Source organism: Akebia trifoliata, chromosome 9 (genome assembly GCF_017979445.1).
Source record: "Akebia trifoliata isolate Shusen 1 chromosome 9, ASM1797944v1, whole genome shotgun sequence".
Classification (NCBI taxonomy): Eukaryota; Viridiplantae; Streptophyta; class Magnoliopsida; order Ranunculales; family Lardizabalaceae; genus Akebia; species Akebia trifoliata.
The window spans coordinates 7,751,568-7,774,660 of NC_141383.1; the positions used below are offsets into that span (position 1 = coordinate 7,751,568).

At 35.2% G+C, this 23,093-nt stretch overlaps 1 protein-coding gene across 6 annotated transcripts in view; it reads left to right on the forward strand.

The window, feature by feature from the left end:
* The window catches only part of LOC147394230 (DEAD/DEAH box RNA helicase family protein), an 82,258-nt gene that overhangs the window by 22,556 nt on the left and 36,609 nt on the right, over positions 1 to 23,093 (forward strand). For all 6 annotated transcript variants that reach the window (XM_086454431.1, XM_086454429.1, XM_086454432.1 and 3 more), the window contains 4 exons: positions 1,875 to 2,109; positions 7,554 to 7,717; positions 10,115 to 10,196; positions 13,108 to 13,197. In XM_086454431.1, the coding sequence (XP_086310557.1) occupies positions 1,875 to 2,109; positions 7,554 to 7,717; positions 10,115 to 10,196; positions 13,108 to 13,197 (571 nt within the window). The remainder of the gene's footprint in view (positions 1 to 1,874; positions 2,110 to 7,553; positions 7,718 to 10,114; positions 10,197 to 13,107; positions 13,198 to 23,093) is intronic.

Here is a 23,093-nt window from a genome sequence, read left to right on the forward strand (position 1 = left end):
GATGGCAAAAGACGTTAAACTTCACAAAATCCGCTTCACTTGGCTAAAGTAGATGCCCCAAGTCGATAAATCGAACAAGGTGAAAAAATGATCCCAAATCTGTTTCGCCACGCGACATTGTAGAAGGAAATGGCTTGGTGATTCTCCATCTTGTTTACGTATGCAACAGAAGTTGGGGAGCACGAGCCCTCTTTTGCTAAGTTGAGCCAACATAGGTAGTGTCTCCAAAGCCGCTAACCAAATGAAAGACAAGATCTTGGAACGGATTTTAGGTCCCAAAATTTCTGAAGTTGGGAAGACCTCATATATGGGAGAACAAGTGAACAAGTACAATGAACACATAGAAAAAAAAACACCTTCATTATTACCAACACAAGCTCTTATCCTTAGTACCAATCTCAACACTAATCGCATTGATGCACCTCAACAAGCTCCCCAACTCCTCCACCTCCCAATCCTTAAAACTCCTAAACGCAAAATCCCAAGCTTCATTTCTACCTCCTCCCAATTTGAAAGAAGAAATCTCTCTCCCTTTCTTTGCAGACAACTCGTAAAGAAAAGGAAATTTTTCCGAGAAAGGAATATCCCCACACCAATAGTCCTCCCCAAACCAAGTACTATTCCCTCTTCCCACCTTGAATCTCATTCTCATCTGAAAGTTGGGCATCACCATGAGGATTCCCTTCCAAAGCCCATACCCATAAAGATCATTCACAATTATATTCACCCACCCAAACTCCTGTACCCAAACTTACTAGCAATAACCTTTTTCTATAACTATCCTCCTCTTTCCTGAACCTCCACAAACCAAGAAGCGCCAAATTCATCTACCCTAACTTCCCCAAGCCAAGACCACCTTGCTTCTTAGTTATACACATATGATGCCAACTCATCATATGAAACTTCCTTAAACCATCCTTGTCATTCAAGTAAAAATCCCAACAAATTTTTTCTAGCTTCTTTTTCACATCAATATGTTTTTAGAGCGGCCCAATTCATATGAAGCCAATAAAGAATTTACACACAAAGTTGGTGTGGCGGTAAAAGCTCTTTATCCCTCTATCTCTTTTGGAGGTTTTATCCTAGATCTATGGCATTACCACACATTTTCTTACGAAATGCTATTTACCTTGAGGGTTTTTCATTATGCTATTTTATGGATTATTGGGATTGTTTAGATTAGCACCTTGCATGAGGTTTATTCGATATTTCCCTTTAGGAAATGTTGAGTTCAATGTTGGTCGAAGATTTATCTCTTACTTTGCCTGTACCATCTTTTCGATTCCTTGCATTATACTATTATAGAGCCTCGGGTTACCCACCGGTGTTAAGGATATGTTCCCACCATTGTGGGTTTCTTTGGCTTAAATTTAGAGGTTTCATTGTATCACTAGCTTGTAGTAAGTAGTTAATTGTTTCTTTTCACAATGCAAGGAGTTGTCGTGTTTTATGCATGACACATGATATTTGGTTCACATTGTCACCTTATTACATACTAACACAATAAACACTTACGAGTTAGAGTTTTGGACTTTCTATCTTCTATATTTTGCCTTTTTCTCTATGGTGCTCATTCTCAGGCCTTGATAGTGAGTTATAGTTAGCCTTTTTGTTGCTTAGTCTGTGTCTGTTGCCCCCACTTTTGTACAATTGGGCAGCCACTTTGGCCTCCTCCTTTTCAATAAATATTTTACTTAAAAAAAAGTAAATACAATGTGAGATGCTCTATCACTTCCTGTCCGTATTTTCTTGTATATTTATTTGTTGGGCCATGGTCCCATTTCCTTTCTTTCAATATAATTTTCATTTTTCCAATAAAAAAGATGATCCATTTGTATATTGAATTTGGTGACATATTTCCATTGTTTACGCAGGGGAATTAGAGCTAGTTCTTCTTTCTCATTCCTTGAGGTTGTCGTGGGTTGTGAAATTGTAAACAATGTGGAAACTTACGGATTCAAGAGTGATGATCATGATATTGTGATTAAAAAGAAAATTTATTTGCATTTGAAGAAGTTCTTTCGTGGTGCTCGTTTTACAAATCAACATTTTCTTAGAAGTCTTCAATCCAAGCACAAAGAGGGGGATTTTGTGTGTGTTAGCGGCAAGGTGGGTTTTTTCCTTTGTTTGGTAAATCCTTCCATTTCTCTTCAATGTGGTTAAAATGATATATCATTATTTTTTTTCCACTCAATTTATCTTGAATGTTTACATATTCATTATGGGAAACATATATTTTTTTTCTTCTGACTTTGGACAATGCAAAATTGATGCTTTAACATTGTCTCAAGATTTACAGTTAGTGTGTGCTTTCTCAGCGTGGCACTATGTTACCTGGTTTGTTGCTTCGCCTAATCTGAATTCAAGATTGCGGTTCATGGCTCGCCACTCTTGAATGAACCTGGTTTGTAAAGGTAATTGGCGGGTGATAGTTAAGTCATTTATGTTAATCCCATAGAAGAAGACTCAGGTTAGGGGGCATATTATCAATTTAAAAACAAAGGGGTATTTGTAATATTGACCAAACCATGGAGGCATTTCTAAAATTCACCAAGATAAGGGGTTCGTCAGGTTCGCTATTTTTGATGAACCTACCATGAACTGGTTCTGTTTGTACCAGTTTGCGGTTTGCTACTATATTAATGAACCTCAGTTACATAGGTGTGGCAAAGGAAGGAAAATCCATGGGTCGACCCCATTGTTTCCACCCTATAGGACATATGTGATCACCCGAAGGACACCTTTGGCATCTAGGGGTCATAGGCCGTACATAGAACCATGTTTAATAAGTGGAATGCATTAGAAGTTTGCTCTTAGGTTCAATGGTAAGACTCAGATAAGGGCAATCACTCATTTTTATGTAGATAGGCTTGCGGACACTTATCTCAATGCTTATGATTGAGTTAAGATGCATCGAAGAAAGAAATCAGTAGCATTGATTGAGTCAACTCTGTTTGATCGAGTTAACTCTGTTTGACCAAGTCAACTTGACCCAAGCTTTGATTGGTCCACAAGACCTGGTCCAACTTCTCTTAGGACTCTTTCTCTTATTGAATTTCTAATTTTTAAGTTGCTTAAGTAGTACTATTTAGTTACTATTTCAATTTTAGAAAATTTCTTTTCCTAGTTAGTTTCTAATTTGTTTTATGTTTACTTTTCTAAAATTCGTTTTTATTCTTTATGTTATAATTAGAAGTCTTTTTAGATATTCAAATTGAGTTCTGATAAGATTAGAAGGTTAGTAATATGTTATAGATAGATTAGGAAGTTACTTTGTAGCATTTTAGAAGGTTTCTAAGTTGTTATGGAGTTATCTATATAAGGAGCTCCAATAAACAAATTCAGGGAGTTAGTTTTTTTTTATGATTAATTAATAAAAGAAAAAGAAGAGACTTCTTTCCTTTATTTGTTTTTTTATTTTTTATTTTGAGCATAAGAACTTGATATTGGTTTTTAATTTTAGGGTTTGCGATTGATTTCCATCAATCTCAAACCTAGATTTTTGCTCGACTTAGAGATTCTTCATTACTCTTAGTTCTTGGGTTTTCACCCTAGAACCAAATTGTTAACAATTCTAGGTTTGTGTGTTCTATCCTACATCACATTCTTAAAACTAGCATTCTTAAGACTAAATAGTCTATTATATGCAATTGTGAAGGGGAAGATATTAATTCAGTGTTCTCAGAGAATTATGAGCCATGCCTAGTGATAGAAAGAAATCGATTTTTGGAAGAATTGAAAGATGTGGTTAATTATTGAGATTGGCCTTGGTGCTTTGATGAGGATTTCAATGTTATCAAGTTTCATTGGATTGGACAGAGGATGCTATCTCAGAAAACTTGCAGGTTTTGGGGAATTTGTTTACTATATTCAATAGTTATTTCAGAGGTTAATCTTTTTGTGATGACAGAAATATAATTTTGAATCTCGATGAATAAATCATATTCTGTTGTATAAGCAAATATCAAAATTTGATAGAAGCATGTTTTGGTCATTTTAATTTTGCCAAAAAACACTATATAGTCTGTAAGTACGTTTAATTTTGTGATCAAATAGAGAATCAATGATTCTCAAAATTCATGTAAGGGATTGATGAATAATGAAATTTTGATAGATATAATTTCTTGATTATTGGGTTGTACCATTCATTCGTATCGAAAAATTGTGTGATAGTAAGTTAAGCCACTAAAATTGACCTTATAGACATATTGATATGCGTTTAATAAAAGGTTGACCAGGTCAAACAAAGAAAGATGTTTGGAAAGAAAAATATCGGAGACATCTTTGTAGTTAAGTTGGGGAAATGGCTTAAGTATAAGGTTAAGTATAAAAAATGATGTCTTGGTTTAACCAAATATGCAAAACATGAGACAGTTTATTATTTACATTTGAGAAACAAAAGATCTAGAGAAATGATCTTTCTTTCAACTTCGTCAAAGAGCAAGACCTGGAACTCAAATTTGAGGCAACATAGAGTAAGAAATCAAGAAAGTAATAAAAGAGAAATTGATTATCTCGCAACAATCATCAATGAAATGTAGTCGATTTGAAGATTGAAGGAAACTAAAGCAGAATTTTATTTAGACTTGGAAGTTCAGAGAAATTTCAGAAGAGGTAAGCGGTTACTATTCCTAATTTTAGTCATAGATTTCTTTGTTTAAAAAATATCCTTGGTTTTATAGGAGTTCTATTATTTTGAAATATATGCTTAATTAATGATTGAAATAATAATTTTGAGAACTTTTTGAAGATTAGAAATCTTAACGCTTTTCGCGGTTCTTTGGGGCATTTGGTTAGAAGGAAATGCTAGAACTTTTCAAGGAAAGACGAAGACTTCTAATTTGTTGATTAGTTCAATTCTCAGGCTCTTATTCTTTTGGTGCAAATTTTTTAAAGAGTTCAGAGGGGTCTTCTTCGAGGAATTCTTGCTACATTGGGGGGACATAAAAGTTTTAATATATAAATGATATTTTAATAGTTGGAAAATTTTCTCCATGCCGTTTTTTTAAAGCTTGCTAGGGGTTCATAAAGGATGATCTAAAGCAATTTGTTCAAGAGTTTCAGGAGGAAAGCAATTTGGATCATTGCTTTAATAGTAAATTATTTATGTTGATTCCAAAGCATCTAGGAATTGAGGACATCTTGGACTTTGCCCCATTAGTTTGATTGGGTCCACATATGACATCATATCCAACTGATTGCATCGAAACTCAAATCGATAATAGATAGTGTTATCAACACAGAACAAGGCATTGTTAGATTTTGGATGATGTGTTGATAGATTATGAATGCATCAATTCAAGGGCTAAAACAAGAACCCTATGGGTGGTGTAAGGTAGATCTATAAAAAAGCTTTTGACTATGTCAATTGTAAATTTTTGGGGTACATGTTGGTGTATGGGATTTGGGTACTAGTGGATTAGATGGATTTTGAAATCTTCCTTTTCCAACTTGGGGAATGGAAGCCCATTTGGGTATTTCAAGACAAAGGGTTGCAGTAGGGTGATCCCTCTCTTCCTTTTATTTTTCCTTTTGGGGCCTATGATCACACACCCCTAATTTATTGACAATGTATTGGTATTTCTTTCCGTGAGACAGATAGGCTTCTTAGTTGTTTCAATGTTGTGTCTAGGTTGAGAGTCAATTTAGTTGGCAACCAAGTTTTAAATTGGCCTGGTTCCTTCTTAAGCCATTGGTCTGGGTTGAGGTGGGTGTGCTCCCAGCTTTTCTAGTGTTTTCAGAGTTCTGTATATGACTCAAAGGTTATGGGATCCTATGATTGAGAAAGATGGTTGGAAGTTGGATTCTTTGAAGGCTAAATTCTTGACTAGAAGGGGGAAGAGGACTCTTATCAAAAGTTTGCTAGCTAGTATCCAATATACTTCCTCTCTTTGTCTTTTATTCCTAGAAATGTGGAATCGTGAAATTAGAGATGTTTGGGGATGTCTTGTGGCATGATAAGAATTATTGAAAATTCCACCTTATGGGTTGGAAGCTAATATGAAATTAGTGATGTTTGGGTTTTCTTGTTGCATGAAAATCACATTGTGGGGTGGAAGCTCATCTGCTCCTTGAAGAAATAAGAAGGTTTAGGCTTTTGAAAGCAGACATTGATGAACTCGACTCTTCCTGACAAGTGGCTATGGCGACTTGGTGTTGAGGGGGAATCTTGTTGAAGAAAGTGATTGAAGCAAAGTATGGATCTAATGAATTGGCGGGGGAATAATTGTGATGTGAGGTCTATGTACGGATGTGGTGTGGAAAATAATTATAAAAGGTCCATATTTCAAGAAAATTGTATATTTTGGGTAGGGTTAGGTGGCATGGTCAGGTTCTGGGAGGGTGGTTGGTGTGTTACGTCATCCCTCAAATACTAAGTTCCAAGTTTATGTTCAATCCAATTTAAGAAATTGTGTCTGGTCCAGAATTTCATGATTTGGGACAAATTAGGTCTGTCTTGGGACTTCAGATTTATGAGGAACTTTATTGACTTGGAGCTTGGGTCTATCTCTAACCTTATTAATTTCTTTTCCTGTGTGAGTATTGATCAATTTGAGGAGGATTGAAGGGTTTGGGATATTACTTGAGATGGTATGTTCTTTGTCAAATCTTTCCACTAAACAATGTTGCCTTCTAATACTGTTTCTTTTCTTTATATTGCTGCATGGAAAGCTTCTTCAAAACTGGCCTTTTTTTATATTTTATTTGGAGCGTTGTTTTGAACTAACTTCTTACCTTGGACCCCATCATTTCCCGAGGTATTTTTGTTGTGAATTGTTGCTTTCTTTGTAAGGATAGCGGGGAATTCATTTTCCACATCCTTATCCATTATAGTTTTTCATCGTTGATTTGGTCTCAATTTATTTCATTGTTCAAAATAAACTGGTGTCTTGCAATATCTATATCATCATTGTTTCAATCGTAGCAATCCTTGGCTTTCCTCTTGGGGGAAGGATTCTTTGGTCCAAAATGTGTTTGTACGTGTCAGTGCGTTACGGGTTTTCTTTTCTTTTAGTTTAAAGCCTTTGAGGAATTTTTTTGGAATGATCTGTTGTTTAGATGGGATCAGGTTTGTTCCGAGGCGAATTAGGGTGTTGCTTTGAGGTTTTGAGGGGATTTAGTTTTGTTAGTTTTTTTCTGTTATGTTTGGTGTGTTTTTTTATTTTATTTTTGTAGGTATGACTACCATCCTCCTTTTCTTTCATTAATAAATCTCTACTGATAAAAATATAATATTAACTCTAATTAGTTTTTGTCATTCTAAAATTTTTGATGTCATCATTAGTGATGAAGCTACTATTAATTTTTTTGGTAGTAACTGTGGATAGTGGAGAACTTTGTGGGAGAGGAAGAAATAATTGTTTCTTACAAATTGCTTACTCTGGAGAAAGAAGAGTGTAGTTTAGGTTTTTTTACTTCTTATGTTTTTTGATCATCATGATTATGGTTCTGTTTAAGGATGTTATGTTGGCATTACTTGATTTGCTCTATTATTCAAGTATCAATTTCTTCCAATGTTTGTAAGTAAAAATCTCTTAACTTTGTAATTATAGGTCAAGACAATGAGTAAGGAATATCACTATGAAATGAGAGAATACAATATCGATGTTGTTGAAGATAAGAAAGATTCATGTGTTCATGGTGAAGGGAGGCCGTATCCTCTATACCCATCTAAAGGAGGCTTGAATTCAAATTTCCTCAAGGAAATAATTTCAAGGTTTGTGCCTTTAAATTTGCTGTTGTATGTACTTTGATTACATCATTCTTTATCTCAAACTTACTGTTCTCCAAGAATGTGTATATCTTTACAAGTATAATAAGAGAAGGTGGAGTAGAAGTGGTTGGACACCAAATCTTGGATCCACAAATGTCCCCACCTTTACATTTAAACTTAATATAATGTGTCATTTTGGTCAAAAATCAAGAAAATTGCAACCCACGACCTATAATTTGGTTGCTTAGTTTTGAAAATTATAAAAATACCCTTTTTACTATGTAATGTTAAAAAACCCTTTAATATAAATTTTAAATTACAAATAAGCCCTTTTGATAAATGTGCGTTTGCACATTCCACCTTCATGTTTTTTTTTTTGATAAGCAGAGATTCATTAATAAAAGCCAGCTCGGCTGAGATGACCAACCAAGTGAGAACCAATACAAAATAGCCTACTCAACAGCAATACGACAAGCACTTTCCCAATTACTGACAACATCCTGCAAGAAAATCCCTCTAAACTCCTTGAACACTTTGGACCAAAAATATACACGACTCAAAATACCAAAGTCGTTTCCTTACAATCCTTCCTTCTTCCAATAACCGTGTGGCTAATGGAGTGTTGCTCTACAACAACCTCTTCGCACCTGAGAAATAGTAACCAAGAGTAGACCACAACACAAAGAGCTCTCTAACCGTTTGATGCATGCAAATGGTTTCTTGTTATAAACTAATAAAACTAGTTGTATCAGTCTTGTTGCATACTGTTTGATATTTCCTTTAACTTTTTCTTTACTATTTTCTTATGACATCCTTTAGTATTATTCAAAAGTTCTCTCTTTAAGTAAGTTCTGCATTAAAATGTTTGGGTCATATTGTGGAATTTTAGGTTTTTTAGGTTCCTATAGCTGTCTGTTTCAACACCTTGGGAACTTTCAACTTTTAGCATTGCTGATGGCCATATTGTTCCTGGTTGTCATGGTTATATAAATTTCTGACAAATCCTTTTGTTAAGTGGCTAAATTCACCAAAGCAGTTTTTTGCATTGAGTCATAAATGAATCCGACGATCCGCTTTTAACTAATTGTTGTTAAAGCCTCAGTTCGCTTGCTTTTTGACCTATTTTAGTGCCTAACCTTGATGCTTCACAGAGTGAACTTGTGATTTTTCTTTTCTTTTTTCTTCTTTTTTCTGATTAAGTATAACTTTTATTAAGAACTAGTGGTCCCTGCACATGCGATGCACGTCTAGTCAGTACAGTCGTCTATTGCCTGTGGTTGCATGTTCAAATATGTGATTCTTTAGCTGACAACTGAAGTGCCTTCACATAAATTGACCTTAAACGTAGAAAGCTAAAACGCTAAATCCAGACAGAATGTACAAAAATGGAAAACATCAGTGTTCACGGATTCTTGTAAGCAACTGAAGCATGCGTCAGACAGCTGCTGTATTATGACGATCAGTGTTACTATGTGCCAGAATGTCAATGAAATGTGTCCTAAACTTCGTTGGATTTTGAGTCTGATGTCCAATATCCTCTATCCATGTAACATTGCTTCAAAAACTTTTCAGCCCAATACTTCCATAGGAAGAGTTTCAGTTTTGAGTGGGGTAGATAAATAGCATATCATACGTTATGCTACAACTTAAAAAATCCAAATCAAACAATGTAATCTGACCAAGACATTTAATCCATAATTATCCACACATGCACATGATGTATGCTTTTGGAAAATGGGGTGCAAAGACACCAAGCAATTAAAATAACTCAGTTTGTGGTGCCTCAGATTGGTCCTTTGCTTACCTTCAACATCATCCTCATCTTCTTCAATCACAAGTTCATTGGGCTGCAAAACAATCACTCAAAAGTTAACTAATTCAATTTCATCAGAGAGAAAAAGGATAGAAGTAAGAAAAAAAGAAGCAGCTGAACCGTCTAAAAAACACCAATCTAGTGTATTGCAAAATTATCATAACAGATAGAGATGAAGTAAAACAGAGAAATAAGAAAGGTAACTTCAGATGCAGAAAATAATGCTACTAACTAGTAATCCTTAGAAAGATGAAGATGAAGAAGAAGCATGACAAAAGTGGTGTATGGGTAACTTGTGTCGGAGTACTGAAACCTACTGATATACTTATTCTTGGACAAGCTTACCGACTCATCACGTCTCAAGGTTTCTTCTCATCCATGCCATCTGTTTTACTCTTAAATTCTGTTTTACTTTTAACTTATTCTTGGTCTCTGCACAAATCACTACTGCTCCTGCTCTGTTCATATATATTTTTTTTCTATAACAAGAGAAAAAAATCGGATTTTATAATGGTTGATCCTATTTTTTATTTCAAATAACTGACGTACTGTATCTTTTTTTTTTTTTTTTTTTGTGACTCATCCAGGGCCTTGCAAGCCTTATCAGTGAATATTGATCCTATTCCTAAACATATCTGTGAGAAGTTCAATCTATTAAGTCTCCATGATGTAAGTTAAATTTATGACTATTAATTAAATTCTCTTGGACATGATCTCCCATAAACATCATTTCTTAATTCATACGCCATGATGCAACTTAAAGTTTAAACTTTTATGGTTCAAAAGGTTTTCATTTGGAATAAATATTGTTCTTATTTCCAAATGATTTACCTAATGTCTTGATGACAGTGTAGTTATTGCTTGCAATGTTTGTCTATTTTAAGGTACTAAACTTTAACTTGGCTTCTCGGTTAAAATTCTGACCCAATTCAAGAAGGTATAGTTCAACATGGAAGAGTTTCTTAAGATTCACCTATTTAGAGAATTATTGCTTATTTCTTTTTATTGATGTCCACATTTTACATATCCCAGAAAATCACACGTTATTGTTTCACAGAATCGTAAAACAATCATTATGGAAACACTTGTAAGTAGTAACCAATTATATCCCAAAAAGCAACCATTTGGAGTAAGATATGCAACCTCCCTAGCATTTTGCATATACTGCACAAGTATACGAAGGATTAAGATTGTTTTTTGATAAGTTCAAATTATATTAGAAAAGACAGGGATGAGAAGGCCCCTAAGATTGCAACTTATCTAAAGAGCGTGGATGACTTCTCTTCCTAAACAATCTCTAAGTTACAAACAAACTCCCACCTTACAAGAGAGTATATGAAAGATTAAGGATTTTGGAAGGATAATCTTTGATTAGTTGTCAAAGGGAATGTCATTTACCAAAATAAATTCAATTATTCGACTTTAAGTTACAAGATTTACTTTCAGCTCCAACTTTAAATTACAAGATCTTCCTTCAGCTCTACCATGACCTGGGCCTACTAATAAAATTGTTGTATAATGTGCAAGGAGATTACACATCCATGTCAAATATGATGCTGAAAAAAAAGTAATAAAAAATTTTCATCATAAAAAGATTGTATTCTTTTGCTAACAAGACTGTAATATACCACTCATGCATACTTCTATTTCATTATGTGTTTCATTAATATTTTTTATTTATTCACTTTTAAAAAATATAAAAGTTGGGTTTTTCTTAATTGTTGCATAACTTAATGCCCTGTTGTATGACATGCAACGACATTACAATTTTTTTTAAAGTACTTTCTTAAACATTGATTGTAAAATTTCTGGGAACTGTACTGTTAATATTGCTTGGGTACTTCTTCTCCCAATGGTTTCTTCCTCAGGTCCACTTGTTTATTTGGACGACCAATGTTGAGGACTAACCTCCTTCAATATGGTTGCAGTAGATGTTACCTATTTTTTTTGCAGTGGATTCTCAGGTATCTGAACTTAATTTAGGATAGAAGAGAAACAACGGGCAATAGTGGTAAAGAAGTCTAATAGGTGGTCAGGATCTTTGACATGAGTTTTATAGGAAGTGTTATGGCCTGCATAAGTGCTATTGGAGGCATTTAAAGTTCATTTTTAGTGGTGTGGTTCTATTCCCCTCTTTTTGTGTCTGACCCTATTTTTTTATGTTTTACTTTATTTCAGTTTTGTATGCCAAGGATGTTAGTCTCAGTTTCAAGCAGGGCATATCATAGAGAATATACATTTCTGGTTTGAATCTAATTTCTGTTGATCTTTCTACCGACAAGTGTAGTGAAGTGGGACATTATGCATATATTTACCCCCCGTCAGAATCTTCTTATGGGTTTTGAAGAGGAGGACGATGAGGGCCAGCTAAAAGATGAGACCCAAAATGTGTTGATGGCCTCGAGGGACAGATGTACCCTCCAGATGATGGTGAAGAAGGTATTGATACGTCCCATGTGAGCATGGTTCGAAGCATTTTGACTGCAGCAAAAGAACTGGAGCAACAAGATTGGCATCACAAGGCTATCTTCTACATATGAGTGAAGTGCGGGAATAACATTTGTTGTGCTATCATAGATGGGGTCAACAATATGAGTGTGATTTCAGAAAAGACCGCTGCACTCTTGAAACTCAAGACAGAGCCCCACCCTCAAATTTTGGTCATTAGGACAGGTTATAGTCACTTAAAACAACCACAAGACTAGTATCCTGTAAGTAGTAGTCAGACTACGAACAAGAAATCTGGACGAAACTGGGAGTTGAATTAATTGGAATTTGCTGTAAAATTTGTTAACATTTATGAGGTAGAGGAGGTTTCCAGAAGGTAGGGGAACATTGGCAATCTGAGCAAACAAAGATTTTGTGCATGTCAATATGCGAATCATGGTTGGGACATGTCACGTATGTTAATGGATTTGTGTGCCAATGCATCTTAGATTATGCCAAACTACTTAAAAAGGGCCTTGCTGTTGTTGCACTGCTTAATGACGACATTGTAGAAGGAACACAAATGAAATGTGTGAATCAGATTAGCATGTGTTACTCTTTTGTATGGTAGAGGGTTATTTTGAAGTCTCACATGCAACTTTGGAGATATGTACGCATGTTTGGGATTTACTGATAGGCTTCACATTGTTTTCTTGAACTCTTCTGAAATTTTATTTGCTTTGTCACCTGAGAACGATAAAAATGGTTGTTTTACCACAAAGAATTGGCAATCATAAGACATTTGTTAAAATTATTTCATTGTATATACTACAAAGTACTAATTAACTTATAGAACTAGAGTTAATTGAGTTATGTTGACGTGTTCAATGGAATAATTATGTAAAGATGCATGTCTTGCGACATTTGAACTTACCTATCCACCAGCTACTTCCAGTACTATTTCTTTGTACATGTATCTTAATTTTGTCTGACAAGTTGTCAAAAATAGAAGTATTTGTTTGTATTGTTTTTCACTTTTTGGATATGTCCATATAACTTCTATATCATCTCCTCTTTGGCTTCCACATTGTTTAATGTCTTTTCCTCTATTTATACACAGATATGATATAATTTATTTTTTTGGTTAGGGCAGGCATACATGGGAATCCACTATCCCAAGGAGTTAAAGGAAGCTGATTTGGCTCGTAAAAGGTTAATATTTGACGAATTTTTCTACCTTCAGGTATTCTTCGATATGCAATTATTAATGTCTTTTTATTCCAAGTGATTCGTATTTATATGGCATAGTTACTATATGTAACATATCTAGTTGCATAAACAGCTATCATGCCTACTCCAGCTAAACAAATAAATACTTGTACATTAATATTTAAAAAGAAGATGAAGATGCTGATTGGATTTGACAAATGTACATCACATGCCTTTTTTTTCCTTTTTATTTCTTGGTACCCCATGAACAATCATTGCGGGGAATAGAAACCTCTACACTGTGCTCTTACTTCAATTCTCTGCCTATACCCCTTAAGTAGGTTCTATGACCATAATAATAGTCAAGCAAAGATCTTTCTGCCTTTGGGAAGAAAAAACTGAAGTGGTAGTGTTTGTGTACCCTCATTTACTATGCGAAGATCGAAGATCAATAGTCTTATGAGGCCTTGATGAATAGACACTGGGAAAAGAGCTCTGTGTTCTCGAATCTTGTTGGGTTCAGGTATCGTTTAGTTATAACAAATATATTAAGACATCAGATTGAGAAGCCATAAGATGCGCTGGAAACCATGTTTTGAGATCTACAACAACTATTCCATGACTTTTGTGCAAATTCTTTATGTTTATGATGTCAAAAATATATTGAAAGTTTTGGTACAATAGAAGTAACCAATTGATTACAATTCACTTATGGATATATAAGGATATAATAACTAAGTATGCAACATTACAAAATAATACATGAAGTGAGGTGTATCTCTATTGGGTCAAAGCTTGCGACTAATCTCTAGATCAAAATTGGCCTGCCCAATTGTGCAGAGTTCTACTTTGTACCAGCGTAGCACGGTACCGGGGTCCCATTAATTTATTGATGAGGGAACCTAACACCGATTGGCCTTTTACATGGGCCAGGCGTTTTCACGTGTGTGGTAACCCGTTGACTCCCATGGAGAAGGTGGGAGTTCGTAATACGCCATTTTTTCCGGCCCAGGTTTCTGTTTGACAATGGGTTCAGTGACCCAACTAAACCTAATGGTGGTCTACCATTCGACGACTATAGTATAGTATGGATCCATGTTTAAACTAGGTGTGAACCTCACATCTAATACCTATCAGGCGTGCATGCAATCTCAAATCTCTCAAGGTACTGATCTCAACCTCTTTACAACCAAGATTTACTAGAAAAAGTATAATCGGTACTTCCCACACTTCGTAAGGATTAACTGTCTCCAAGGTGTCTCATACCACTAGGGAGCAAGTCAAACCCATCAACCTCTTGGGTAATTTCTCGTTTTCAGAAGGGCCAATGGATTATCCACAAGGTAGTTTCACGACCCTTTTTTTGGCTCACCAATGATACTAAAATAATATAAGTGTCTTGTGGGAAATTCCAACAAAATCCGTGAGATGTTAAATCATCGATATAATAATTTGTTTAACTCTAGTTCGTTAAATTAAAAGAAAATCAAAAGCATGAAAAATAGAACATTACAACTTGTTTTATGGATGCCCATAAATTATTCGTCAATTCCAAGGTTGTGCTTCATCTCGAAGTACACACTAAACAACCCATCTTAAATCATAAACAGGTTACTATCCATATCCAAGATTGATCATCCACAATATCACTCCCTAACTCCACCAATGGGTATCCATGAGACAAGTACACACTACAATAAGATTTATCTTGAACAATCATAATCAAAACACAAATCTACGCCCAACTTATTCGAAGAAAGTCGACAAACCATGTATTCAACTGTTGAATAATAGTATTTTATGTCTTTGTTTGTTTTAGTCTTTTCCACTCATTAGACCTTGTAATCACCTTTAAAAGCCTAATTAGGGCTTAATAATAAACCAATCAATTTTTCTCTCAATTCAACTTGGTATCAAAGCCTACCCCTATCGACCCTTCTACTTCCATCGACCCCCTCTTTCTTGCTACAAACTCCATCGTCTCTTTCCTCCCTTACATCCATCTTCAACAACTCTAGTCTTCAGATTCAGACATGACCCCCATGGGGTTTTTTTTTCGCACCATGCGATAGGAGTGTTAGAATACACTGCAACTTAAGGCAACAACAGAGTTGTTATTATTATTTTTTTTGGGTGGCTATTAAGCCAAACAATGGCCATTGGACCATCCACAGAGACCTGTGGCAACATCCCCTTGATTGTTTGACACCTACGTGACCTACGATAACAATAGTGGTGTTGTTTGGGACTTATGACAACAACAATAGTGCTGTTTGAGGCTTGTGACCACAACATTTGTGGTGTTTGGGGCCTGGAACCACAGTAGTGGTGCTGTGTGGGGGCTACTATCATAGCAGATCTACTATTTGGAAGCTGCGATCACAACCACCTTGCGGTTAGAGGGTTGCGACCACAGCCAGCTATTGTTCAGGAATATCTGGGGCACGTGACAACCACTAGACCCTTGTTTGAGTATTATAGTAGCCGCAGAACTACTTTGTGGTGCCCTATGATTGAGTTGATGGCTGTTTAGGTCATCTTCAACAGTGTTTGATCACTTTCCACGCCTCTTATGATTGTGTATTGCTGCCTTCAGGGTGTTGCGATCAGTTTCTTATTTGACTTCTCTGCAATCCAAAGCACATCGATTTTTTTTATGGCCTACGAGACATCTTTTTCCTTGATCACCGGTAACAGTGATGGGTCGGGCAGTCTTCCCTCTCATTCGACCAACTTTCTAGGCATCCAAATCACCACCTTGAAATTAGATGGTGTATTATCTTCTTTGGACTTGATTGGTTGAAATGTTTATTGCTGGAAAAGGAAAGATAGGTTACCTCACAGGGGTGGATAAACAATCCGCACCAACTAATACGAATTACTCCCAATGGTTTGCTAATGACTCAATGGTCCACTCTTGGCTTGTTACATCTATGCAACCATACATTGCGGTTGGTTTTTTGTTTTCTAAGACCGTAAAACAGATATGAGATTTCGCAAAGAGTATCTACTCGCAACGTCAAAACAATGTTTCGGATCTAACTTAGAGCATGAGATTTTCCGCCTCTTGTAACGTGATTCTTCAGTCACCACCTATATATCATAGCTACGTGCTCGAATCGAAGTGTTGACTTTCTATTCATTGGCCTATGCTTTGGAGGATCCTCTTGATGAGGTATATGCGTTGATTCTGGATAAGAATCGAGTTTTTCAATTTCTAGTCGGTTTTCAGGATGAGTTTGAGTATGCGAGAGTTCATTTATTGGGTATGGATTCATTTCCGTTCCTACAGATTGCATATTCTTATGTCTTGGCTTATGAGAGTCATCATACAACTGTTTTACCCTTCTCTTCTGGAGACCATTTTACGATGCTTGCTTGCATACCTTCTCCACAGCCTCCCAGCAGATCTCTGCCTACACGTCAGCGACATAAGTGTGATCCTTGTGAAAAGTTGGATCACGTGAAGGCTTGTTGTTATGCTCAACGTTAACTGTCTCATCGTTCCTCAGGTCATGTAGACTTAATCGACTTTTGATCAAGTTCTCCCTTCAGCTACTACCTCCTCGGAATCGGTATCTACGACCCAAGCCGAGCTTGAAAGGTTCAGGAAATTCTTCAATCAGATGGAGATTTCATCTCAGTCGGTCTCTACTTTCGCTTACTCAGGTACCTTTGTAGCTGCACATAGTATTTCCATCACTTTCTCACCATGGATCATTGATTCTGGTTCCTCAGATAACATGAGTGGTACGTCTTCCCTGTTCCAAACTTATAGTGCTTGTTTTGGTCATCGCAAGGTTTGCCTTGCTAATGGTTCTTTATCTTCTATTGCTGGTTAAGGTCATTATTTTATTACACCTTCTCTAACATTAATTAATACACTGCATGGTCCTCAACTTACTACTAATCTTATCTCTGTTAGTAGTATTATCAAACATGTGAAGTACAGTGTAATCTTTTATCCCTCTCATTATATTTTTCAAGATCTGGAGTCGAAGAGGACGATTAGCACTAGACGTGAAGTGAATGGCTTGTATTTCTTGAATGCACCTGTTTTACCTATCACCCATTCTGTTTCTCAACTTAGTAGTAGTAATCAGTCTAATAAGGCTCTTGTAATGCGTTGACACTTACGCTTAGGCCATGTTTTTTTTGGATATTTGAAACACATGTTTCCTGCTTTATTTAATAATACCAATTCGTTTGATTTTTCTTGTGAAATTTGTCAATTAGCTAAACATGTTCGTTCTAATTATCCTCTTAGTATGACTACTACTGCACTTGCTCTGTTTGACCTAATTCACTCTGATGGTGGGGTTTTTCCCTGTAACATCCACTATTTGTTTTCACTATTTTGTCTTGTTCATCGATGACCGCAGTCATACCACTTGGGTTTATCTTATGAAACACAAGAATGAAGTATATGGGATCTTCAAATAGTTTCTTGCTATGGTTCATACTTAGTTTGGTCGTACTGTCAAGACTTTCCGTTTTGATCATGGTACATAATACACTTATAGTGAGGTTTTGAAACTTTTTTTTAGTGTCGGGCATTGAACATCAAATGTCCAATATTAAGACTCCTTAGTAGAATGGTGGATCAAAAAGGAAAAATCGCCATATTCTGGAGTTAGCCTATGCCCTCTGTATTGGCGTGAATGTGCCACAATCCTGTTGGGCCGATGGAGTTCTTACTACTATTTACTTTATTAATCGGACGCCCGCCCGAGTTCTTCATTTTGCCACTCCCTTCTCTCAGCTCTATCCGGATTGTCTGTTGTTTTCGCTTCCTCTGCGTGTGTTTGGGTATGTTTTGTTCAAATTCTTGACCAAACTCGCACTAAACTTGATCCTATGGACATAAAATGTATTTTTTTGGGTTATTCCTCTACCCATAAAGGTTATTGCTGTTATCACCCCCCCTTTCGCAGGCGTTTCATTTCTCGGGATGTCTCATTCTTTGAGCATACCCCATTCTACACTAAGTTAGTTGGCATTCAGTCTGAGTGGTTTCCTCTAGATTCCTTGATGATGACTTATCTCCTTGTTATTTCCACTTCCTATGCTTGTTCCTCCTCCTCCATTTCCTATCAGTTCGTCACCTTCTCAGTTGCAGGTTTACTCTTGGCAGCCACGCAATACTACCATCACTTCTATGCCAGACTAGCTCTCTTCCTCACCTTTAGCTCTGCTTCCTACAGTCTCTTGTGATGATCGTCTTATTGCCACTCGCAAAGGTAAGCGCACTTGTACTTATCTCATTTCTAATTATGTCTAATTCTGCTCTGTCACCCTCCTATTGGAGTTTTCTTACTTCTATTTTTGTTGTTTCTCTTCCTAATATTGTTGCATATGCTATTGCATATCCTGAGTAGCGAGCAATTATGATTGATGAATTGAATGCGTTTGAAAAAACTCAGACTTGGAATTTGTTTATCTTCCGTTTAGACAGAAGGTTGTGGGATGCCGTTGGGTGTTCACCATTAAGCATAATCCTGATGGTTCTATTGCTCGGTATAAGACCCATCTGGTGGCTAAAGGATATGCTCAAACTTATGACATGGATTACCAGGAGACATTTGCTCCCGTTGCGAAGACGACCACCATCCACATTCTTTTTTATGTTGCTGCTATTTGAGGATGGCCCCTTTTCCAATTAAATGTCTTAATGGTGATCTTCAAGAAATGGTTTATATGGTTCAACCTCTTGTCAAGCCTTGTCCCCCATGATTCCCAAGTTGAATCTAGAGATGTGATATATAACTCATATCATAATAATCAATAGATAGACGTAAATAAGAAATAACTAACTAAATGTCATACCTGATCAATGCCTAACAAAACATATATGTATCCTAAAAAAATAATACACTTGATATATACATAAAACAATAACGACATAATACTGTGTTCGTAGCTACATAAGAAAATGACAACAAAAGACTTAAACCTAACTCTAGTTCAAAACTCATCAGTAGTACCCATGCTCTACTCTTGGAAGCTTGGACTGATAATTTATAAAGCCATTACAGTGAGTCTCTTTGGAAGGATAACTTAAACCAGGTGTGCTTGAAATTTATAATGTCGTATGGGTGCATAACAGGGGAGTTATCTAGTAGGGGAATCTTACAATTCTAAATAACAGCACCTTATATGCAGTTTAAACATTATAGGAATTCGTAAATCATGCATGTTTGATATTCAACACATAATTGAAAATAATTGAACATCAATGTCATAAAACCTAGTAGGAAGTTGAAATACAATTAAAGATTTGAAAAATAATTGTTCATAAGATAACATCAAATAATAGAGTACTATAATAGAGAGTTGAGGATCAAGACTGATGCGAACATCTCAGTCAAAATACGATTATTCCAATACTTCACCAGTATGGAATCCCAATGTTAGTTCCTGATTCTATAGCTAGTCTTTGCCATAATTTGGGTAACTATTTTCCGGCTCAGGTTAGTCGTTGACTAAAGCCTTAAGAAAATGGCCAAATTAAGTAGGTCATTCTTTTTTGACTATTTAAGACTATTAATGATCATTATCTAGCCATCTTCATCTATGCCAATTTAGCATGCATGTGATCCTCGATAATCTCTATCAATCATACAACTATTTACATCTTGTTCTCTATTAAAGATAGAAAAGAAATTCTCAGATTCCTATTATGATGTTGTGTTCTTATACATCCCATAATATATACGAATTTAAACAACACAACTGTTATCCTAGAATAACACATTGTTCTAGAAATATCACAACACGTTATTCTTTATAGGTTTTCATAATCTCTTTAATAAATTACTAAAATACTTAATATAAGCATTTGTTTTCTTTTCAAAATATATTGAAAGTAAAACATACATGTGTTTTAAATACCCAATCCACTCTTAAAGATATAGTCTTATATCTCTTTTCTTTTTATTTCTTTCGTGTTTATACGACCATTAGTTGAAACATTTCTCTTCTTATACAATTTATGATTAAAGCATCTCCCTTATTCTCTCTTTCTGTATCTTATATGGCATATGCCGAAGCATCTCACCAACTGGGTATTTGAAAAACACGACAATCAATTGAGAACTCGTTGTTATATTTTAGTTTAAATAAAATACTTTTCCTACCCAACTTTTTAATTAGAAACATTTCTTTGTAAATCTATAATAAAAAAGATTAAAGTAAATTATCCACTAGTTTAATTCATTCAAAATTATGCATATGTATAAAGTATGAACAAAATATATGAATTGTAAGTAAAAACTACAACTTTTTGTTAAGTACAAAATGTATACAAAACATGTATAAAGTACATATAAAGCAACAAATGTTTTAATCATTCAATCTAACATACATAGTGTAAATATTATACAAAAACATTAATTTTCATAGTTGCTGTATTTTATTTTTAGTTTGTATAAAATATGTATAAAGTACGTATAAAACAACAAATCTTTTGATCATTCAATCTAGTATACATAGTGTAAATATTATACAAAAACAATAACTTTCATAGTTACTGTATTTATTTTTAGCATGTATAAAATACGTGTAAAGTATGTATAAAGCAACAAATGTTTTGATCATTTAATCTATTATACATAGTGTAAATATTATACAAAAATCGCAACTTTCATAGTTGTTGTATTTTATTTTTAGCATGTATAAAATATGTATAATATTTGTAAAATGTAACTACAAGCATGTGATAAACTTTTTTTAAATAAAACAACAACTATTAGTATGCTTTAAATTATAAAAACAGTAGTATAAATATATATAAAATATGTGTGTGTTGTTAAAAATAATTACAAATCAATTTTTGTTTTAAAATTACCAAATTAGAATTATTTAAAAGTACAAAACAAATTCTATTTTACAGCTACAAAATTAGAAATATTTTTCTTAAATTTGACGAAGACTATGATAAAGAATTAAAATGGCCTACATCTTCCTTTTCTTTTATATTTTTTTTTCCTTCTTTCTTTGTGTAGATATGAAACAAAAAATCAGTTAACACAATATTAGATATTATCAAATAATATCTAGATATTACTAAAAAAAATTCTAATTCTTTTAGAACTTTCTAGAAAGTTGAACTTTTTTTCAATTTGACTTAGTCAACATTGATTGGCCAAAGTTTGGCCATGTTGACTTGACTAGAGTCAACAATGGTTGACTCAATCAACCTTAGTTGACTTGGTTTATACTTTTATGGTCTCCGCTGTTCTCTTTATGGCGAGAAGTTGAGTTCTTTTCCGATCATAAGAGTCTTATACATATTTTCCCAAAAAGAGTTGAATATGCGGCAAAGACATTGGATGGAGTATCTAAAAGACTATGATTTTACACTATATTACCGCCTTGGTAAAGTGAACGTAGTAGCGGATGCACTAAGCCGTAGAAAAGAGAGTGTTCTCGCTCAGATGATGTTGAGTGAATGGCACATGTTGGAGTCAATTATAGAGTTTGTATTTGATAGCCCGACGAATGAAGATGGGCAACACAGTAATTTGGCACCATTGAGTCTTCATAATACATTAACACAGAGAATTGTCGAGTCTCAGAATTTGGATGCAGATGTTGTGGAACATTGTTTGAAAGCAGTGGATTCAGAGAATCATAAGTGGAGCATTCGTGCAGATGGTAGTATCTGGTTCCAAAACAGATTGTGGATACCGATAGATGAACAATTAAGGAAATACACATTAGATGAAGTGCATCCATCTCGTTATTCGATTCACCTAGGTGGTACAAAGATGTACATATACTTACGAAAACACTTCTGGTGGCCTGGGATGAAGAAACATATCGCTTAGTATGTGAATCATTGTATAAGTTGTCAGCAAGTCAAAGTTGAATATCAAAGACCAGTAGGCCTTTTTCAACCATTTCCCGTAGCTGAATGGACACGGGAACATGTAACTATGGACTTCGTAACTGGGTTACCAAAGGCTAGTGACGGTCTAGATGTGATCTGGGTGATAGTCAATAGATTGGCAAAATTAGCTCATTTTTTACTGATCAAGATGACGCATACAATTGATAGGTCAAGCGGATTATATATAGCAGAAATCGTAAGACTACATGGAATACCGGTGTCAATAGTTTCAAATCGAGATCCCAGATTCACTTCACAGTTCTGAAAGAGTTTACAGTCATCTCTAGCTATTTAGTTGAAATTCAACACTGCATTCCATCCGCGGACTAATGGACAGTCAGAGAGGGTAATCTAGATTTTGGAAGATATGCTTCGAGCATGTGTATTAGACTTTGGAGGTCAATGGAAGACTCATCTCCTACTAGTTGAGTTTTCATACAACAATAGCTTCCAATCCAGTATAGGTATGGCTCCATTTGAAAGACTTTATGGCAAACCATGTTGATCACCTATATATTAGACAGAAGTCGGGGATATAATTCTCATGGGACTAGAATTGGTTGAAGAGACTACAGAGAAGATCAGAATGGTTAAAGAAATGATAAAGGTAGCTCAGAGTAGAGAGAAGAACTATGCTGATAAACGGTGGAGATCTTTAGAGTTTTAGGTTGGAGATATGGTATTTTTGAAGATCTTACCTAAGAGAGGGATATTTAGGTTCGATTTGAAGGGTAAGCTGAAACCTCGGTATGTAGGATTGTTTAAGATTATAGAACGAGTTGGTCAAGTCGCTTACAGGCTAGTCTTACCTTCTCAGCTAGCTCAAATTCATAATGTGTTTCATGTATCAATGTTGAGAAAGTACGAACCAGATCCTTCACATGTCTTAGATTGAGAATCTTTGTAGTTAGAGGAAGATATATCTTATGAAGAAGGGCCAGTATAAATCATTGATAGAAAAGAGAAAATGTTATGATCAGGTGCCATTCCCTTAGTAAAAGTATTTTGGAGACATCATAATGTGGAAGAATTTATTAGGG